This window comes from Apteryx mantelli, chromosome 2 (assembly GCF_036417845.1).
Source record: "Apteryx mantelli isolate bAptMan1 chromosome 2, bAptMan1.hap1, whole genome shotgun sequence".
NCBI classification, from domain to species: Eukaryota; Metazoa; Chordata; class Aves; order Apterygiformes; family Apterygidae; genus Apteryx; species Apteryx mantelli.
In genome coordinates, this window is record NC_089979.1 from 150,310,178 (window position 1) to 150,331,811 (window position 21,634).

Consider the following 21,634-nt stretch of genomic DNA (forward strand, 5'->3'; position numbering starts at 1 on the left):
GCTGCAGCGGAAAGCGAGCAGGCTAGGGGCTTGCCTGCAGAAAAGCCCATCACCTGTTGGGGCCCAGGCGGAGGAGTGCGCGGGGACGCGGCCGCGCCGGCCGCCGCCGCGAGCTCTGCCCACCATTGCAGTCGGGACCATTGCCGCTGCCGAGCGGCTCCGGGCGCCCCGGGAACGCGGCGCGCTTAGCGGGGGCTTTGCGCTGGGGGAGCCCGCTTCCTTTCTCCTCCCAGAGGCTTGCTCTGAGGGTTTCGAGGCTGCACTTTTAAAGTTTTGAGAGGGGAGCTTGTGCGGTAGGCAGGGACAATGGAGGAAAACGAAAGCCAGAAACTTGAGCTGTGCCTGGCTTATTCGGCAGACAGCAGACAGATGAGGGGTAAGTAACAGAATCAGCCAAAGATGGAGTTACGTTTAAACATGCCCCTCATTGCTGCTTTTTATAACTAGAGGCAGAATGCATGGAAAAAAAGCATGTCTTTCTTGCGTGTGTGGCTCTGAAGATTTCCCTAACATCTGACTTTATAAGTTTATCTTTAGAGAGATTTCTGTTTAACCTTTAAAGCAGAGAGCATGCTATATTGATGTCACAGTTTGCAGTACACTAAGCAGCCTGATACGGAGGGTGCTGCTCCCATGAGGAGAGAGAAATAATGTCACTTTCCCTTTAAATGCTCTGCATGCTTCACCTATTGAAGAAAAACACCTCTGCGTTTTATAAAAGTAGATTTGAGATTGTGTTTTTCTCAGTTTGTATTTTAAAACACAGAGATTCACAGTAGATTGTCACAAGGTTAGTTTACTTTGTGTGAAAGCAGTTGGGTTTATTTTGGAATGAAGCCAAAAAATTATGGGCATGGTTTTCACGTAAGGTCAGCTGTGGTGCATTTGTACAATTACTGCTGCACTATATTTTGTCTAAAAGCTAATGAAAACTATTTCCTGATGAATTCTATGTGGGATACTCCACTTGCAGCATAAAATTCAGGTAGCATGACAAATACTTAATCTAATCTACATCTATTACAGTATGTGTAGAGCACCTGTGAACACTGCCAGTTCATGCGTATTGTATTCCTCACTGGGACTTCAGCAAAAGTTGTGTTACTGTGTTTCTGTGAAATAAATAGTATGGTGTTGAGTATATGTGGTTTTAAAAACTGACACAAGTTTAGGAGTATGTAACACCAGAAAATATTGCATAGACAACTTAGGGGAAGAAAAGATTTTTTCCCCTGTGCATTCATTTATGCTGTTTGACAATCTTCTGAATAATTGTTGAAGTTAAAATACTGGGCAGTGCACACCATGTGCATGCGTACATGTTTATGTTTAGTGGGAGGGAAATCTTCACTTTAAGGATATGTCTGAATAGGAAAAAGAGCCTCTAGTAACATATTTCTTCTGTAGGGGTTGTATGAAGCAGACTGAGATGCATGTAGAGCCAGAAAATAGAGGGCCAGCCAGACCAACCCTCTGAATCCCCCAAAACTGTTAATCCTGAAAGTTCACAGCCGAATTTAGACATTTGAGCCCGTATCCAAAAATGACATTTGAAAAGTTCTTTGGAAACAGAGTTAATTGTAAAGACAGTGGAGCAAATTAGAAATAATCTTCTCAAAGATCTACTGCTAGCATAAATATAACAGGAGTGAGTTTGATTCATGCTGTTAAAAAGTTATTCCTTTTTAAAGCTTTAAATAGTGAATATGGCTTGTTTCAAAGCTTGGTTTCATCGTTTCAGTTTAGGCCAGGTCCATACTTGCTGCTTTCTGAAATTGTTCTGAAAATGTTCTTCTCTCATGTCACCTGGATTGCAAAACAAGAATATTAAAAAAAGTAATGAGGCAAAGTGACTTTCTTGACCCTTGTAGACTTCATGGTGGGTGTGACTTAAGTAGAAGAATTGCATATCAGGACATACTGAAGGACTCTTTTTTATGAATTTCCAACTCACGGCAATTAATCCTTCTTGATAATCTTCCTGATAATCCTAGACAGACTGCTTCTACACTGCAGGCCTGTAACTTTTCTGTGAGGTTATATCCACTGTGGTAATGCATGAAGTTAAGAAATCCTGAAATTTGTTTTCAGATCAGAGAAGCATCTCAAATGTAAGGGTTATCCAAGTCTTTGGATAACCAAAGCCCTCCCCTGTCAATCAGCAAGTCTTACTTTTCATTGCCCTCTAGACTTGCTACTTTATTGAATGGAAAGACCTTCGGCTTTTAGCTTCTGAATATGAGGGAGGGAACAAGGGAGACAAGCTTATCTCACACTTCTGTTTCTGTGTTTTTCATTGGCTTCTATTTACTCCTTTTCCAAGGAGGGTACTTGCATAGTTTGTCCTTTCTCTACTTTTAGCTGTCTTCTGGGAACAATCACATGATCCTTCACACATTTCACAGTTATCTTTGGGCATTGATTTTCTAGGCCTATTATCTTCACTTGAAAGATACAGAAAGTTTGCCCACGCTGTTATTGAGCAACTCCAGGATCCAGAAAATGTCTCTTAGTTTCTACTCCCTGTAACACTGTGGTCCAAGCAAAAGCTGTGTTGCTCATGTGCCCCATGGTATGCAGTGGGATTTCACAGTCCCAGCTTTCAACCTTGCCTTCAAGGTAGTTCGTCACTATCAAGGAAATGGCCAAGGAATTTTTAAACCATCACTAGGGAGAAGACCCTTATCCAAACACTGCAGAGCTTGGGAGTTTGGTTTGCATTTCAGCCAAGATGGATAATATTATCCAGACCAGTTTGTCTGTTGCAGATCTGCATAGATTATACAACAAAACACAGCAGTAGCTACTGCACCATGGCAGTCAGAGCAGCAAAAAGACAGTCACATGGTGATATGTACTGTAACCTGATGGCATCCTGCTGCATGCTGCAGGTCAGCTTGCTGGCAAGGCTAGCAATTAGTTTGCATAGTTTACATTCCTTTCCCTTCACTGGTATTTGTACAGTATTTTCCAAATGTATGGAAAAAAATGGTAGAATTGTTTGGATTTTTTTTCCTGTAGTGTTAGAAAATTATGATATTTTTGATTTGTTCTTGAGGTTTCCAGCAATGATAAATAACGGTAAAACACTTGATATGGCTCTTTATGTTTCAGACCATTAACTTTTTCTTAAATTTTTGAAGGGAAGGGTATGGAAAGACTGCATGAGAGAGACTTAGGGCCTGAAATGCACATTCATGAACTCTCAGTTGTGTTTCTCTGTGCAGGTATACCTGCCTTCTTGAGGAAGTGCCTGCAACCAATTCAGTGATTGAAACTGCTGCTGTGACAATACTTTAAAGGTTTATAGAGCACTGATGCATACATACACATTCAGTCACACGCGCTTACACTCACTTCTTTGAACTCTAAGGAAATCCTTTATTTGTGTCTGGCAACTTTGTTTCAACAGCCTCAGGAATATGACTGCTGTACTTCTGGTGCAACAAATTAAAGATGGTAAATTCCAGCCAGCCCATGCCACCTCTTTTTCCTTCCATTTAAAATGCACTGAAGTGACTGTACAGCCTTCCAAAGCCGTTTGGGCTGAGGGCATCTGGAGCAGCCACGCTGACTTCTTGCAAGTAAAAGTTGCAGGTTTGCCACTTATCTCAGGCAGGAGAAGCGTTCCTGGCACCAGTGCTCTGAACTTTCAGTAGCTGGTGAAGCAGGATGCTTTTGTAATTGAGGTCTGCTTGGAAAAGCTGAACTGTCCTGTAGCCTTAAGTGTGTCTGTGTGTGTGTGTGCGCGTGTATGTGTGTCTGCTGCAGGACTGTGCGTTTAAGACTGTTGTCTTACTCAAAACGAGCCGAAGATTTTAAGGCTATGTTGTGTGTGGGTTTTGGCATTGCCTTTCTTTAAGGGAACACAGTAAACAGAATAAAAACCTCACTTTGGAGTCCAGAGCATCCTACACTTTGTTTTGCCAGGTCCCAGTGGGTGTACAAAGCAGGTAAAATAATGCGTGAGGCTTCGTGCCGGTTTGAATCCACAGCGTCCCCCGGCAGCTCTGTGCTGCTCCTTCTCCAGTGCTGCAGAGATCAGAGCATGATCCTTGGAACTGGCAGGAGAGCAAAACTCCGCCATGAGCCAGGACTGTTTTGGCCTGCAGATTTTGGCTGAGCCTGTTTAAAAACTAGTGTCTGGATCTGTGTGCATCAAAATTTGGTGCAAAGTCTGCAGTTTGGGCTTTTGTTTCCAATTCTGATTTTGGAATAGGCTTCTGTGCATTGTAATGAGAGGATGTTGTTGGTTCTTTAGAGTCCCTGAGTGTTACAGTTAGCTTACAGAAAAGTGCAAACTCTTTGAGGTATGAACTTCCAGGGCTCAGTTCTAAAGTAAAACCCCAGTTCATGGGTTCCCCATTTAAATTGGTGGAACTTCCCCCTGGCAGCGGGCTCCACCGATGGAAGTTTTAGGTGCTATCAGGGCCTGATAAGATGTTGGACTTGGCAGGCAATTGCCAATGTACACCAGAGAGCCGAAAAATTCTTAGAATAAAATTCTCGGGCAAGTGGTAGGCAGAGTGTCAAACTGATGGATTGACCCATGAAAGGAAGTGAGTAGGTGCCTGTTTCCAAATGGCAGGGCCGTATAAACGGCAGCGCTCGGGGAGGCTGTCACTGGGAGGCTAAAGGGCTGCTAGTGAAAAAGTGGCAGACGGAGAGAAATAAAGCTGTGCTGGAAACATGTGAAGGAAGGAACTTCCTGCTCTCTGGGCAGTTCTGTAAAGAGTTAACATTAACAAGGACCTCTGAGGCTGCACAGCAAAGACAAGGAGGGCTACATCAGACTTGGAGAGGCCTTTTCAATGCTTCTGTTTTTTGTTTTTTTCTTTGCTGACAAAAAAGCGAGGGGTTTTTCAATGGTATTAGGTAACAAGCCTCCAGACTACACTTTTTCATGCACCAGAGGATTCATGTTACACAGTTACCTGAAGATAAGCCAGCACTTACATACCCGCTGTGTCTGCCTATCTTTTTACAAAAGTAGTCATGGTCTTTGGTCTTAAAGTAGATTTTAAAGTTGTAAAATTTATCTGAGTTTTCTTCTTCTTTTATATCACACCAAACTTGCTTTTATTCTATTTCTTAAGAAATGGTTTATTGAAAAAGTGATGTTGTATTTTCCAGCCTTCTGTCCTGAGACGTATAAAATCCGAAGGAGATCTGTGAAATTTAAAACCAGACCACAGTCAGAAATCAGAAGGAAAGAAAGCCTCCAAAACCCTCTTATTATTTCCTAGGTGTTTCAGAGCATGTTGCAAACACACTGAAAAAAGATTAAGGATTTCAAATCTGCTTTGTCAAAAGAATTTTATCAGTTGGTATCCTTAAGGTTACTAGTTACAGGGCCATTAAGTGTACTGGAGCCTATTGAAGAAAACTGTTTTCTCTTGTGGAAAGCATCCTATAGATTTTAAAGGTCAGGGAGTGAGGGCCCTGTCATATCTTCTTTTCAGGTCACATAGTGGTAGAGATGGTATAAAAGGAAGATCTGCTTTAATGATGCTCACTTTTCTGTGAGGCAGTAGTGAAGTGGTGTGTTAAAAGTATGTAAGTGCTGTGTAACATAGCTTATATAAATGATTGTTTCTGGGCCGCTTATTAGGACTTATACATGTCTAACGATGCAGAACAGGCCATTGATTGCTACCATACCTTTAAATTGACCTATCTTTTTTTTACCAATCCAGGGTTTTTTTCCTTATTAATGTGAATGTGGGGATAAAGGTCTTATAATATTCTGTTTTCCTCTTTTTCAGAGCAGGCAAAAAACAGTTTGCATGTAACATCGTTAGATGATGCAGAATGTCTCCGATCTAAAGAGCTCCTTACGACTCCAAATAGTCATACGTCTAATTCAAAGTCTACCCGCAACATCCCTCGAAGACATACAGTAGGCGGCCCTCGCAGTTCCAAAGAAATACTGGGAATGCAAACATCAGAAATGGACAGAAAGAGAGAGGCTTTTCTTGAGCATCTGAAACAGAAATATCCCCATCATGCTACAGCAATAATGGGACACCAAGAAAGACTGAGAGATCAGGTATGAAAGTCAAATGCATATCTTGCTCTTCTTAAATGATCCATATAGCTTCTACAAAATTGAATGTTACCTCATTGCAAAAAGTGAGAATGTAACAAAGCATAAACAAATTGGTTTTGTTGATATATTCTAAGATCTACTTTTTCCCTTGACACTCAAAGAAATAATAATAGAAGATAATCAAGCTATTCAGTGTTACCTTTGAATTGTTCATTGAAACTGACCGTTTTGAAGAGTTTTTCTTTTTTTAGATTATGGACAGAGAAAGAGATGAAGGTGAGACTTGTTCTTAGAATATGTATCTCCACCCATTTTCACAGCTGAAGAGGATAACTTGGGGAAAATACAGAACAACTATTAACTTTTGTTACATTTTCAGTATTGGCACCACTGCTCAGGAGAAAAGAAAACATCTGTAGAGCGTGTCCGTATGCTTGAGCTGGCTCTGTTTGCCCTTTCATTTGCTTTCTTTTCTATTTTTGAATCTTTTCATACAAACAGAATGGACTCACCCACAGCTATCTGCCTTCTCCAAACTGTCTTGACACCAAGGCTGGCCGGTCAGAAGTGTGCCTTAAGGTGGTTTGTTTCTTGACTGCCTGCAATTACTTTTCAGCAGTGAAAAGTAGACTTAGGGTCATGGCAGATGTGACACCTTGATGTATTTCTCAGAACAGGTGGAGGCTGCTGTCATGCTGACCTTTTGAATTTAGAAAATGCAGTGCAAGGAACTGTTCGCGGCATAACTCTGTGCTCTGTTTCTGAGTACAGTGATAAAGTTTAATCTGTTAAACCATACAGAAAATCAACATGCTATTCCATAATTCATTTTCCAATAAAACAGCAGAATTTAGAGTTCTGTCTTAAAATCTTGTGCCCGTTATTCTCAGTTTAACAAATGCTTGGCAGTAAATCTTTTAAAAAAGTTTTTTTTTCTTAGCATTTTGTAGGTATATCAACACTAACAGCAAATTAATTATAAGCAAGAAATAAAAACAGGTTTGTAAAGTACTCTGTTATGGGAATTCTTACTGAATTCCTGGCATCTTTTGAAGCCTTCTGAACCTTTGGGGATCAGAAAGTTATTACAGCTTTTGAAAGACTGCCACTCAGTGACTCCCCCCCTATATTTTCTCTTTGACAGGGACTTTAGAGTTTCCAGATAGTGACACTGCTTTAGGGCAGAACTGCTAGAATCCATATATGTCCAGCTAAAATTATTGCGAGACTTCAGCTCTAATGAGGATGATCTATTCCTTATTTTTTAAACGGCTTCCCCTCCTTCCTTTGAAAGTCTTGATTTTTTTTCCTCCCACTTATCTCTTTTGTGAACTTTAGTGACTGTGTGGAATGTGCCGGGTGGTGGATAAAGATAGCGTACAAATTAAATAAGGGGCAGAGGGGTGGGGGGTGAAATCCAGAGATTAGATCTTTTGGAGTCATGTAAATATTTAGTTCCAGTGTTGCAGACAGTGCAAGCCCAGTTTGAACAGCCTACAGCATTGCACCCTACACATTTTGTAATTTGATCCTTTTCTGAAGTCAATAAATTACAGAAGGAATGCAGTAACTGTTCTGCTATTTGTTTAAAATGTGTCATCCTTGCTAATTTATTGAGGGTAAAATTCATGTGAATGTCTCCTGCTTATATTTTTTGATGATTAGACATATGTATTGTATGTAATAAGCGTAAATTTTTAAACAAAATCACCCTAAAATTACTATTAGAGCATCAAACCATCTTTCTTGGGCATGTGAAATACTGAATACCTCATTCATTCACCATGACTTTTAAAAAAAATCATAAATTAAACAGAAGCCATGTAAAAAAGCTTACAGAAATAAGTTATTCCACTTGATTGTAGGGCTGTTACTTAGTTGAAATGTGACAACAACGTCTGGCTCATCAGATGTAATAGCAGATTGTTATGATTATGGCCTTGCACTTCAGAGTGGTTTTTCTTACCAGTTGTCTCTTATGCATGCACACCCATGCGTCTATGTATTGTGTGTGTGTATACATATGTATATATGTGCATATATGCATATGCACACACACATATGTATGTAGATACATATATAATAGAGGCTCACTTAGCAGCTCCATGGATGAGATCATAATGTAATTTTGCTTAGGGGTGTGTGTGTGTGTATAGAATATAATTGAATTATTTTATGTACGTGTGTAGCAGTAGTGTAGAAGACAAACTACATGTGCATGTAGTAGATATGTGTATATAACATATACATATATCATGTATAAAATCTGTAATGTATTTGGGAAGACATGAATTAAAAAGTCAGGATTTATTTTTTAGGCTACTTTCCTCCCTTTTTGCTAATCCAGCTGCTTCAATATCTGGAAAGTGGCAATAATTTCTGTGGTGGGAATTTCCCCAATACAGCACCATTTTATAATCTCTGTGTCAAAATGATGCAGCTGGAACATAAAACAACCCAATATTTACAGTCAGGAGACAGTCCCTTGGATATCGTATAATTTGTCCTCTAGGTTGCTTTAAGCCCTATCAGGTCCCTAACCAACAAAAATGGGCTGGAATAAGCAGGATTGGTAATTGTCTCTTTTGTGGACCTTTCCCCTCTTCCTCCCTCTCAGCCATCAGTATTTGAGCATGGCAAACTGACCCCTGGTTTATGGCAAATAAACATTAGGAGAAGAATCTGTTTGATGTTGTCAGATGATACTGTTATATCAGCTCCAGCAGTAAGGTCAGTGCTGAATCTTGTCCATGTCTTCCGCTGCGTATTAATGTTTTCCTCCAGGCTTCGTTATTCAGATAAATCCCGCCCTGGATGTGCTGCCTCAGGCCCCATTCCTACTCCGATAACCTACCGCAAATCAGCTGGAGAATTGCGGGCAGGTAAAATGCCGCCGGGGGCAGGGGGTTGCTGGTGTCTGGCTCGCTAACCCAGGGCCGCAGAACCGCCCAGCTGTGCACACAGGTTATCTCCCCGCCTGTTTGCCACCCCCGCCCAGGATGGCTGCTTCTGCAACGAAAAGCTCCCGGAGATGGGGCCATCCTTGTTTGTACAAGGGCCCTGGGATGCTTCCGCAGTGCGAACCGCCTACAGCAGAGCTGGTGCATGGTGAGGCGGGCTGGGGGTTCGCAGCACCCTGTGCAGCGCAGGCGAGCCTTGCCAGTGCAAGCACCCGCTGTGCAACGCAGCGTCGCCCTTCACAGCCCGGCTGCTCTCCCCCACGCTGCAATTTGTCCACCCTGCAAGGCGATCGTGCAGCTCGGCGCAGGCCTGAGCTCCCTCCACCCAGGAATCTGGAAATCAGTGTGTTGAGTCTCAAGAAAATAACCTTTTTTTGTACGTAATGCAGGTCTGCAATAGCTTCGGACACCTTGCCTCTGCCAAAGTTGTCTATCCTGCATTAATGAAAGCAAGGTGCTAACGCAATCCCCAGCAAAGTTAGAAAGAAAAAAGAGAAAGAGAGGAAGAAAATAGTTTTAAACCTAAGTTTGCGATGGTGTAAATCATGTGCTGCTGAGCTGGGGGCAGGATGCTGCCACCCAATTAGGTGGGGCTGACTCGGGTGAGCGGAGAAGAAAAGGGCAGGAACCAGTGCAGAAGCTGGGACAGTGGCTGTGAGGACGAAAAAGAGTTTGCAGTGAAAAGGTTAAAAATGCTCACCTTGCCATGGGAGGGGGTAATCCCTGCTGTGAACCTGTTTTACAAGTCCCTCAGTAAAAAAACTTTCTGAGGAACAGAGAGCAAAAATGAACGTGTAGCAGTTCTGCAAAGGCAGAGGTTTTGAGCGTGCCTTTAGAAAATGCGCTGAAGCATGTTTGCCACAGGTTTGTTGTTGCTGTTGTTTAACTAGTGGGGGTCAGTAACAACTCTTAGCATTTCAGCCAGTGCTCTGTGACGAAGAAAATTACTGGCAAACAAATTTAGACTTCCATGAGTTTAAAAAGAAGTCCTCTGTATGTGTGTGTGTAATGTGGAGCGTCTAGAAAATGGTGGTTGAGCTTTTCTGTTATGTTGAGCTAGGTCTGAACATGACAGGTAACTTCGGCATCTAGGCAGGTGTGGTTAAGGTTGCCATGGCGATTCATGATGTCATGCTTGATAGAGCATGTCAAGACAGCTAATTTAACATGTAGATGTTCAAAAAGTCCCATAGGCTAGAACTAAGTTTTATGCAAATAACAAAGTTACGCTGCGAAAGGGCAAAAGAAAATGTGGCTAAGCTATGGAGTGCGTTTTACCTGACAGCTTTAAAGGATTATTACAGGCTTCATTATAAATTAAAACGTTTGGAACTAAAGGAAGAGGATTTCCTAACTTGACTCTGGCTTCACCTGTGGAATCTAACATTTAGGTAAATATGTCTCTTTCTCTCTCTGCCCTTCCTGTAAAAAATGCTTTTGAAACCCTGGAGTTTGCTTCACCACGTTATTCCTCCTGGCAGCGGGGCTGAGTCAACAAAGCAAGTTTTCTGGCATGGCACATTCTCTTTTCTCTTCCTAAAATGTGATTTTTATTGAATGAACTGAGACTTCTGAATTATTTGAAAGGCATTGTAATGTATTATGTTGATTATATGAATCATGCTGCAAAAATGTCCTAGGTAGTGTTATGGAGGAGAAACTAAGAATTGAGACACTATTTATTTGTAGATTATTGCCAGATGTCTCTCCTTTAACTGTTAAAATAGACCCCGTAAGTTACAACAGCATTTATTCCAGTGTTTGAAATCTGGGAGAAAGCAGAAGCATTTATTTCAATAGATCATAGTATCAGTTGGTTAAAGTGACTCTGAGTATATGCTTTGATATCACAAGGAAAATCTGGGGCATTTCTTAAAAGATTTTTCTTGGGTAAAAGTACATCTAATGAAGAATAAACGTATTTGGAGGTAAACAGGAGGGCGTATTTTGAGTTCCTCCTGAAAGAGAGTAAAATCCCTGTGTTCTTAGTCATAACCACGCTTGTGCTTACATCAATCAAGACAGATCAAGTAAACACATATACCTAAGGGATAGTCCCCTCATTGGCATTGCTGTGATAAAATAACTCGAAACAGGTTTAGGTCTGCAGAGTTTAGTTAGTTTAGTTGGTTCGAATCCCTTAGTTTGAAAGGGGCCAGGTTTAGGTGGGAAGGGGTGGGGTTGCAGGAGCTAATGGCCAAGCTAAAAAGTTTGAAAGCGGAAAAATCATAGGTTCTGCCTAAAGACACCTGAGAAATGTAAACTTGAGAGAAACTTGATCAGTTCATTGTAAATCCTCAGTAGCATTTAGTGAATGAGAAGCTACAGAATATTTTAAACACATTATCTAATTCCAGGTGAAAAAACAGCGTACAAAGGATTTCTCACTTTCTGCATTGCTTGATCAGGCAAGGTAAAATAAGCTTTTTGAGAACATGTACTGATTTTCAAAGTAAATAGATTTGTGAGGAGTACAAAATGAAGAAATCACTAACTAAAATTGTTTTTGGTCATGGTTCTTTTGCTTTTACTGTCCTAGATTATATCTTGAAACTAAGTCAGTGATGGCAATATTATAGAATTAATTTCAACTTAACCTTTCTCCAAAAGTCTGTGTGTTAATTATTTAGTACTAAAATATGCATAAATGACAACATGTCAAAAGAACTAGTATATTTTACATTCATTACACTGATGCTGGTTGATGATGTAGAATAGGGTAGTGAGAAATTGATTTAGTGTTAATATTGTGTGGTATTCACACAATATTAACACTGAACACTAACACTCTGTACCAATAAGTTAAAAAGTGATATTTGATTTTAAGAAGCACACAGTGTCTGTGGAGAAGATGATTTTAATCTGCATGTATGCTGCTGATGATTTTTCTAGCTAAAGAAAATCCATTTCAGTGAATTACTACTTGGTTCATGTAATACTGTATATGTCATGAATATGAATGTGAATGAATGTGTCATCAAAAAATGTCTATTTATATCGGAGAGGTCAGTGTCATACGGCTAGAACTTTCTGTTGTGTCAGCATAACCTGCAGGCGTTTTTTAAAAAAAAAAAAAACAAAAAAAACAACGTTTCAGAAGTTCTGTCAGGACATTTCAGTCAGTTCCTGCCTCCTCTTCTCAGAAGGGTGCTGTCTCTCCTCCAAAATGAGAAGGCGATTCCCCCTCCTCCCTTGATGCTTTTTGTCAGCCCAGCAGTGCCCGGTGCTTTGCCCCGAGCTGCTGTGCGGGAATAGCTTGTTCCACTGCGTTTGCAGAGCTGAACTGCTGGGGAAACTGTCCTCGGCTTCGGGAAGGGGGGTCTCTCCCGACATCCCCGCACGTCCCTGTGCCGCTGTACCTTCTGCTATAGCAATTTATTGCTTTCCAGTGCCTCTGTATGTTAAGGGCAACTGCTCTCTTATTTTACATTGTTAAAAGCACCTACATAAAACTATGAAAATGAACATATGAACACAATTGCAAGCTTAAATGTCTGCTGGAATCCAAGCCCTTAGCTTTTGTTTATGGAAGGACATGAGATGACCTGTCCATTTGTTTTGAGTTGAAACATGCTCTTTTGCCCCTAGATAATGCTGTGATTGCGAGATATTTATAAATAGCTAGATAGATAAATGAACAAAGAGCTATTTCGTTAGCAAGGTAAAGTGGGTTTACTTTGTATTCACTATAAGTTAAAATGTTTAGGAAGAAGAACATTCCTTGTAGAGTGTTTTGGTGGAAAGTGTTCCAATTTTACTCTTTGTTTTAAAAAGTAAGGCAAAAGTACTGAAGAACATGTTAAACTACCAGCCCTAAGGTATCTCATGGAATAAGTGGAGTTTAACTTCAGTGATAATACTTGCTTTGGTAAACATAAGTTTCTTCATTTATATCTATCAGTTAAAAGTAATAAAAAAGCTGTTTGTTAAAAAAAGCAAACAAAGCAAAGTTGCAACAAGACTAATAAAGCAATTCCTTTTCTTCTTCCTTCCCTCTCCCCATGCAAATCACACACCAGTGCGGTTATTTTGCCCCAACAGGATTAGTAACTTTTTTCTGTGGCAACGCCTGTGTTTTAAATAGCATGTATTGTTTATAATTCAGAAGTCTGAGATAGTTGTTCATATGCTTACCTTTGTTCATGTGAGTTTTGTACGTGTATTTTTCTAACCTAATTCTATGACAAAGAAAGGGATTTTAAACTCTTTTGTGTTCAGCTGATTGAATAAATGCACTCAGTAATCTTGTTTCTCATTCTAGTGCTTATGGCTAGATCCAGTAAAGAATTTAGGACTCAGTTTTTTGTCAAAGCAGAATTCAAGCAGCTGCATTCAGGAGTGTTAACCATGAAAACCTCACCCAGTTATTGTAGACACCTGAGATTACTTAGGTTTCAGAAATTTAAGTTTTTCAGGCAAAAAATTTCCTCAGGCATTTACAGATGTGTTGTTGCACATACTCAGTTTTATCCTGGTTCTTCCTGAGCTGCCTCTGTAGATGATTACCACAAACTGCATAGAAATAGTCAGAAAGTCTAGGTTGGTGGCTGTATTCAGTGTATGCTAAGTCCTTTGGCAGCGGTGGTGGAGGGGAGGAGCCTGCGTCATCGTGGTGGCCTGGCAGTGACCGTGTTGCTGGGGGAGACACGTTCTGCCTGCTCAGAGCCTCTGATGGAGGCCCACCTTCATCTGTGGGCGTCCATGGGCATTCAGGATGGACAAACCCTCCACCTTCCCTTTTGGAGTTGAGCCACTGTGTGGTGACGTGTTGCAGGGTTTGGTCTCTGCAGCCTTGTGCCTGCCCCTCAGTCCTGCTGAGTGAGCATCATCGTAGGGCTGCAGTACTGAGCACTCTTTCTTTACGTTCCTCTTGGCCATGAAGACTTTGCACTCCTTTCTCCATGGTGGCAAAACTTCAGGAATCAGAGATGGAAGCCTTGGCCCAAAACTGTTATAGCCTGGTTATTGAGTTCCTCTCTCCAGAGATGGAGACATGGGTCTTGAACTTCCCTCAGTCTGAAGGAAGTTCAAAGTCAAGTCTTTCCATCCTTCTTTACATATTCTATACAAGTAGATTAGTGCATGAAAGGTGCTTTACCACTGTTTCCTCTTCCAACTGTACTTTAAAATCAAAGTACAGAAAGTTGCTGTGCTTTATGCCCAACTCAGGGGTGAATAGCATGTTAGATGTCCTTGGAGCACCATTCTAGATGGGGCTCTTCGGTGACCCCAGGGTTCATTTCAAGCCCTATTTTTGCTCACAAAAAGTGAGTGGCAGAGTAGAAAAATGGAGCCCTGGTCTATGGAAATCTTTGGCCAGTTCTGTTACCAATCTGGTGTTTTTGAAGTGCGTTGCAAAAAGTGTAAGGATCGCTTGTTTTGAAGATGAGGAGAATCACAGACAGGCGAAGGTATGGGTGAGGGTAACAGACCAGGCGAGTGGTAGAGCAGAGGTTACAGCATAGATTCCGTAGTCATTGGTCACAGATTTGTCCTCTGACCCATGATTAGCCTTACTGTTCATGAATATTTGCTGTGTTTCAAGACCATTTGCCTGCAAATGGTTCTGAATGTTCTCTGGTTGTTCTCTTCTCAACTGAATAGTCCCATTCACTTCCGCCAGGAACTTTTTTGTGCTCTTTTCACATTGTCACATGGGAGGGGAGCACGTATTTATGTCAGTCATTAGCAAAGCGAATGCACCGTTACTGCATTACAGCATTTTTCAGCTGATTTTCTAACAAAGGTGGATTGCACTGGAGTCACCTGTTTAGCCAGCTTGGTGTAACCATAATCCCTGTAATTTAAATCTCTTTTCTGGGCATATATTAAGAGAACAAGAGTAATTAACAGAAACAAATCTCTCATGAACATGTATTTCAATTTCCTTTTTCTTCACATGTGTTAAGTACACCAGGAGAAACAGTGCTATTGTTAAAATTGCAGCCAACACCTATGACTGACAACCGCCTCTGAGATGATGTGTTTTTAACATTTGCCCAGTCATGGTAAATATTGTGCCAGATTAGTAAATTCAGAATCAGACGACACTGAAGTTTTGCATCTTGACACATCAAACCAGCACAGAGTCTTTTGATCGGCTGAGATGACATTTTGAAGAGTCCTTTTTTGTTTTTTTGTCGTTGATTAGTACCTTCTGCGCTGCTCCATTTTCTGTGGTCTCTTGTGCTGTGGATTGTAGTGATTCCATCCATTCACCAGGATCTTACTGTCTTACTAAACATTGGGCATTTTAATTTGTTTAAGTTTAGGAAAGGTTTTCAATGGCTTATTGATACACTGCCATAGATACACATCACTTAAAAATGTTTTTAAACCTAAAAAAACCCAGTTATTAGAGAAAGGAATATAGAAACTGTTCTGTTAAGTCACATCTGAAATCCACAAAGATCATTAATATATTTCTGACTGTGGCTTCTACCACAGAATCTGCCATGCACATCATGTACATTCTGATCTCTATTGGTTATGGATTATTTTGTCCTAAAAGCTTGAGATTTATTTTATCTTCCAAAATATTTTTATTGCTAGTCGTCAGTCTGGATCTTCTTGATACCTATGTGAACCTCCAGTTCTGTTTTGGATTGCTAAATTCTTGACTTTGCTGATGTCTAATGGCTCAGCAAAGAAGTTTTAAGAATATTTTAGCCTGTTAAGGGTGTTAATTTATCACATTTGCATTTAAAAGACTATCTTCTTGCTCTTGCATTGATGGAATTCAAAATAGAAAAATTAATTTTAATTCAATTTCAGTGAAAATTAATTATTTTTTCAGTCTGAAGGGAGAGGTCAGCTTTCTAAGAAAGGAGAAACAAAGATAAAGACTAAGGAGGAAGGGGAAGAAGGAATGAGTGACAATCAAATGAGTTTAAACATTTTTATATTCAAAAGAAGTTGAGTATGATTTATAATTTTGCATGATGTATTTACTTCCAGATATATTTACTGCCAGATGAATAAGCAGAAGGCTTACCCAATTTGCTCCTATTTTGTGGGTATGTGGGTGTCTAAGGTCTGCCGTCAATGTCTATGCATGAGCTTTGGGCTGTCTTCCTCTCTCCTTTGAAAGCATAATTTTAGCTTCATTTATTCATTTGTAACCCTATTTTTAGTAGCACAAAATACCATACATCAGACTATTTTAATTAGTAATAAATTACTCACAGAAGGAACAAATATTTGACTTTCATTAGAATGAGTAAGAAGAAATGTCACTTATTTCCCATTGGATGAATAAATAAATAATTGAATGACATTGGTAGGTTGATTTAAATAATAGTAATTATTGTTTGGAAGAAAGAAGCATTATTTACCATAATGTAAAGAAATTAATTAAAAATATGCATATAACTTAAATTCTTTCAGTAAAAATCTGTATCTGAAAAATTAGAACATTTATAAAATTTGCTGTGGATCTTAAAAAGATTATTTATTTCCTTTTTTTTTTTTAAAGAGAAATGGTAGTTTCAATAAACTGATCTAAGTTATATTTCCCTATAAGTCTTAAACATCCCAAAACTCACAGATGTTTTATGTTAATTTTCACTATTTTATTACACATTCTGTGTTTAAAAAGCCTATTTCATATTAAAATTGCTTAATAGCTTTACAGTAATTTTCATTAAAAAGACAATATTATATCAACATCCACTACCAGGGATATGAGAGAACCTCAGTATTCCTCTATGCTTAAACTGGAATCCTTGCAATATCCCAGATACCATCGTTTGGCAGTAACTGCTGGCAGATTTTTTTTTCTTTTTACTGAAGGTTGCTGTTGTTTCAGTTGGTTTTCAATTGCTAATCCAAGCTGCCATCTTTTTGGCTGACATTAAATCTAAGAGCTGGGAGTACAAGCAAGATCGTACCTGCTACCAGCCTACGGCCTGCTTGTTGGGTGAGCGTTGAGGGCTGAAGAGGATTTCTGTGCTATGCTGTGTAATCCGGCTGTTTTACCAGAAGCAGTTAGTATGGTGTGTGTCCGTGGAGAATTTAAATGAAAATGTATGATACAAATAGCATCCAAAGATTTCTGGAAATCAGTGGAGAACTTCTCCCTCTGGAACATCACACAAGGATGGGGAGGGAAGGCATGAGGAGGAGCACATCGCAAAATGTTTTTTTGGCCCCAATCATGCTCATAATGATGTCAATAAAAATGTTCCTGCTGACTTGAGTAAAGCTGGCTCAAACCGGAGCGGGTTGTCTGACTACGGCTCTGTTCTTCTGATATCAGATGCAAGCATTTAATTTCTGGCTCATGTGTACTTCTGTTTTATTTTATTTTTATCAAGTGTTTTCGGCACCGGATGTTATGACACGCGCTTTCCTATATTGGCAGTTCCTACACACACCTGTTGCTGCTGGTCTCTGGCACTGATGAGTCTTGCAGCTCTCTGATACCACCTTCACTTGACAGGCACTGCTGGCAAGGCAGAGCTCACAGGGATATTTTCCTAATCCGGTCCTGAACAACTGGGTTAATCCCATCCAGAGCCTGGGACCTTAGTGTAAGTAGGAGTCAGGTTTCTTCCTGATGCCAGTGAATAACTCTCAGTAATGTAGGACCATTGCTGAATTCATGTATTACACTCGGTTGTTACTGTATCTTGATACCACAGTAGATTTGACTATAATATTAACCATCTGTATAATTTTGATCACACATTTTATTTAGGTGTTTCTACTGTACACGTTTTACTCTCTTTTTTTATTGCTCAGTGGTGACCTACTTAGGCCTTGGGTGTTAATTGTGTCACAAAAGGGTAGTTAGAGTCGACCTGCAAATGTGTATTTGTTCAGTCCCCACCCGTAAGCAAGCAGGCAACCATGAAAAACCAGTATTTTTTATTTATGACTCATTCATACACCCGGATGTGTAAAGAAATTTCACATCAGATCTATACCAGGCTCTGTTGTGTATGCACACCTATAGAAAATCGCCACTGTGAGAAAGAGGGACTCTTGCTGCTCTGGGGCCCGGTAGCTCCATGCCAGTGGCAGCCCATTACCAAGGGTATGGATTTTGCGAAGGAGGAAGGAGCTGTTTGTGCTCCTGTGGCAGAACCGAGAAGAAAAAGGAGTCTCTCAGCTCTTTGCTGCTCCTCCGGTGCCTCTTGTGTAAGCCAGGTATAGCTCTGACTAAAAGCCAGGACTTTCATGTGTGGGACTTGCATAAGAGTTAATGCAAATTTTTGGACAGACAGATCTTCTTTTTCTTTTTCTTTTTTTTCCAAAAACTACTCTCTGTAAAGAGGGAATGTCCTTAAGCATTTATTGTTATTATTCTCCTATTGTCTATATATGTTTCTAGGTTGATTTTGAAAGGCACAAAAATCTTAAAATTATTAGAGTAGTTATCAGATGCTCTGAAGGAGACTGATAGTCTACAGAAGAAAGGCTTCTCTTGAAACATGTTAAAATACAATTCAATTTTATCTCACAGTTTCAAAATTTGTCATACACTGTCCAAAATCCAAGTTGCTTTCTTCTCTAATTATGGTGAGTGTTTATGTGTAAGGTTTCATCTATTTCTTGGAAGACTTCCAAGGCTATGGAGTAACTGGTATTTTGTGGGCCTCTTCTGAATTGAAGGGGTTAGAAAATGGTAGCCTTCAATTCAGAAGATACTTAGACAGTGGAGGCAAGTGCGACTTGCAGTCAGTGTTACTTTTTTTTCACCCTCTCTTCTCTTGCTACTGCTGAAATGTTTTGGGTTTGAGATGTCTTTTCTCCTCGTGCTGTGATAGCAGATAGTGCTTTGTTTTAAAGAAACTGAAAACTCACAAGTTTGATCTTGTTTTTGCATGACTTAAACCTGCCTCAGAGATGTTATTTTGCCAAGAATAGTTCTACCTTTGATATGCTTGACAGTTTTCTATCTGTGACTGTATTACATAGGCACAGCCAGCTTGAAATTTAGGGACATTTCTGATAGTTTATAAAAGGAGAAATGAGGAAACATGGAAAAAAAGTTAACAAATACTCACAGGGGAACTTGTGAAAAGCTTCTCTCTCTCTCTCTCTCTCTCTCTCTCTCTCTCTCTCTCTCTTTTTTAATATAATTTGGTGGATTTCCCTCACTTAATTCCCATTAGCGGTGTATTATTAGAGGAAGAATCGGTTTGGCTTTTTGTGATATATCACAGCTACATGATTTTAGTGGTAAGAACTGGGAAAAATAATTTTGGACTTAAACAAAAAGATTTTGCATTTTAGGTAGGTGATCACTATGAAGACTCTTTTTTTCAAAGGGGCATGCAACCTTTCAGATTAGATTTACTTGTTGTGCAGCATTTTAAACATGGCAGACTGAAACTAATGTGGGGTAAAACCTACAGATTTTATGAGTTTGCCTGGCAAAACAAGTGTAGTATAGATAATCATTCAGTATCTTATTGTAGTAAAATAAACATGGATTTACAGGTCTTTTCTACAATTAAAAAATTCATGTGTTATTTTGTTCTGTGCTTTCTGCTGCCACTTGTTAGACTTCCACAGGTACTGCCAAAAAGTCTGTGTTTTTGTTGTTGCCTTCCTCTACTCACTGCTGGTTTTTTTTTGTTTGTTTGTTTTGTTTTGTTTTTGTTTTGTTTTTTTTTAGGAGAACACTATTAGGGTTTGAGAGCAGGATAGCTTTTCTAACTTCTTTTCTAATTTCCTCTGAAAAAAAGTAGTCAGACAAAAGTTATCAAGCCTTTTAAGTGAGATCTGTCTAGCCACTACTGCTTTGCTTTTGGCTTATCTTCCTTGTGGTTTGAAAACTTCCTTGTATGTCTGGGTTCTGTGATTTTTCAGAGCTCTTTTAAAATGTGTTCATCATTTCAAAATGTTCACTCTGCCTTCAAATAGTTTCAGTGAGACCAAGGTGATGATCTAGTTTTACTTACTTCAATATATGGCAAAGACCTATGTTTGGACCGTGAGTTTACATATTGTTTGACTGCTCATTTAACTAAAACAGGCAGCCTGATTCCATACTGATCGCTCTTCCAACCCACAAAGTCACATGCATTTATTTAACCAAACTCATCAAAGTAGTTGAGTCTGGCAGTGTGCTGTTGAGATCAGCAGATGTAAGCTATTTTATCTGAAATTTAAGAGGGAGGGAAAGTTGAAAAAGAGGTATGGAAGGAAGAAGAGTCTTGACTGGAAAACAGGGATGTGGAAAATATTTTGCCTTTTAAATTGGAGGCCAATAATTTGGGAGCCTTTTCTGATTGAAGGTATGGTAGCAGCATGTCTTGAGTTAGTTCTAGATCTCTTTGTGTGTTACATTTAAAAGTAGAACCATTAAAATCCTCTTGAAAGCTAGTGGCTGGCAGAGACTGCAGAGTGAAGAGTATGTTGTGATATCAGGCTCAACAAAAGCGCATAATCTGTCTCTTATGTGACTAAATCACCTTGGCTCACAAATAAAGGAAGAATTTGCAATTTTCTTGTTAAAAACTGAGAAGAGTAAGCAGTCATAAACTGCGGTTCTGCTGTTTGATCATTTGAAAGTCGAGGCTCCAAGAAGCATTGCAAAGAACAAATCTGCCCAGCCACATTGTCCATGCGATATCTCTTGTCTCTCTTGTCACTTTGTTCTCTTTGAAGATGAGGATCAGCCAGTTGTTTCTCATCTAAGCTCCGATTTCAGACATGCAGTAGGCATGATGCTCAAATATCCCCCAGTGGAAAGGAAGCTGGTGGTCAAGCAATGTAATAAAGGCACCTCACTGTCTTTCCTACAAGCTCCATATGAACACGTAGCAGGATGAACAGTGTGTAGTAACCAAGCTGTTTGGTTTGGAGCATCCCACAAAGCAGGAATGTATGAACATCATCCTGGCTTCACCCGCCCGGTGGGTGTCTGTGTTAACTGTGTTTCAAAGTAAATGGTTTCAAAAGAATCTGATAAAATTGTTAATATGTGTCCTGATTTTCAGCAGTATTTTATGACTGATAATATGATTGTAATTTGCTTCTGTAAGTCCAAAGTGCACTGATCAAAAGAAAAGTGATGCTGTGAATGAGAAAAATGATTGTGGGAGTTGTGTTTCTTCTCTTCAGTCTACTCAAAAAGAGACAATTGAAACAAGTTATTAATTTGTCATATTGCAAAATCTAAAGTAGGCTTTCTTAGATGAATACTATAGTATGAGTTCTATTTGACTCAGCTACTATACCTTCACTTAAAAGAGAGAGGGATACTCCTTCTTATCATTAGAGCTGGTTCTTTCCTGCCAGAATGTGCTGGACAGAAAGGATATGGGATAAACTCACATGCCATGTAACAGGGCTTTTGCCCCCTTTTTGGTAATTAACAGTCTGAAGGTCGACAGGACAAAACTTGTGCTTGTTTCTTTGACACATTGCTGTGCTACTTCACGTGAAAGCAGTTCAGTCTTAAATCTAAGCAGTTTTATACAATGTAGACTAATCCAACCATTAAGAACGAGTTTATTGTTTAAGGATTTGTAGATCTGTTTGGTAAGCCAAAAAACTTTTCAAAGTTTTTTTCAGCCACAGTAGTAGATAAATAAAATGAAAGCAAACCGTGATGAAGTTGTTTTGCCTGTTCTCCCAGCTATAGCAGGGATTTGTTTTACAGGGTAGTTCT

General features: G+C 39.7%; 1 protein-coding gene across 5 annotated transcripts in view; it reads left to right on the forward strand.

Moving 5' to 3' along the window:
- Positions 1 to 21,634, forward strand: part of KIAA1217 (KIAA1217 ortholog) — a 387,375-nt gene that overhangs the window by 199,243 nt on the left and 166,498 nt on the right. For 2 of the 5 annotated variants that reach the window (XM_067291790.1, XM_067291789.1), the window contains one exon: positions 5,766 to 6,049. In XM_067291790.1, the coding sequence (XP_067147891.1) occupies positions 5,766 to 6,049 (284 nt within the window). Of the gene's footprint in view, positions 1 to 256; positions 377 to 5,765; positions 6,050 to 11,401; positions 11,423 to 21,634 lie in introns of those variants that run through there. The other 3 variants (XM_067291788.1, XM_067291791.1, XM_067291792.1) reach the window with 3 other exon arrangements.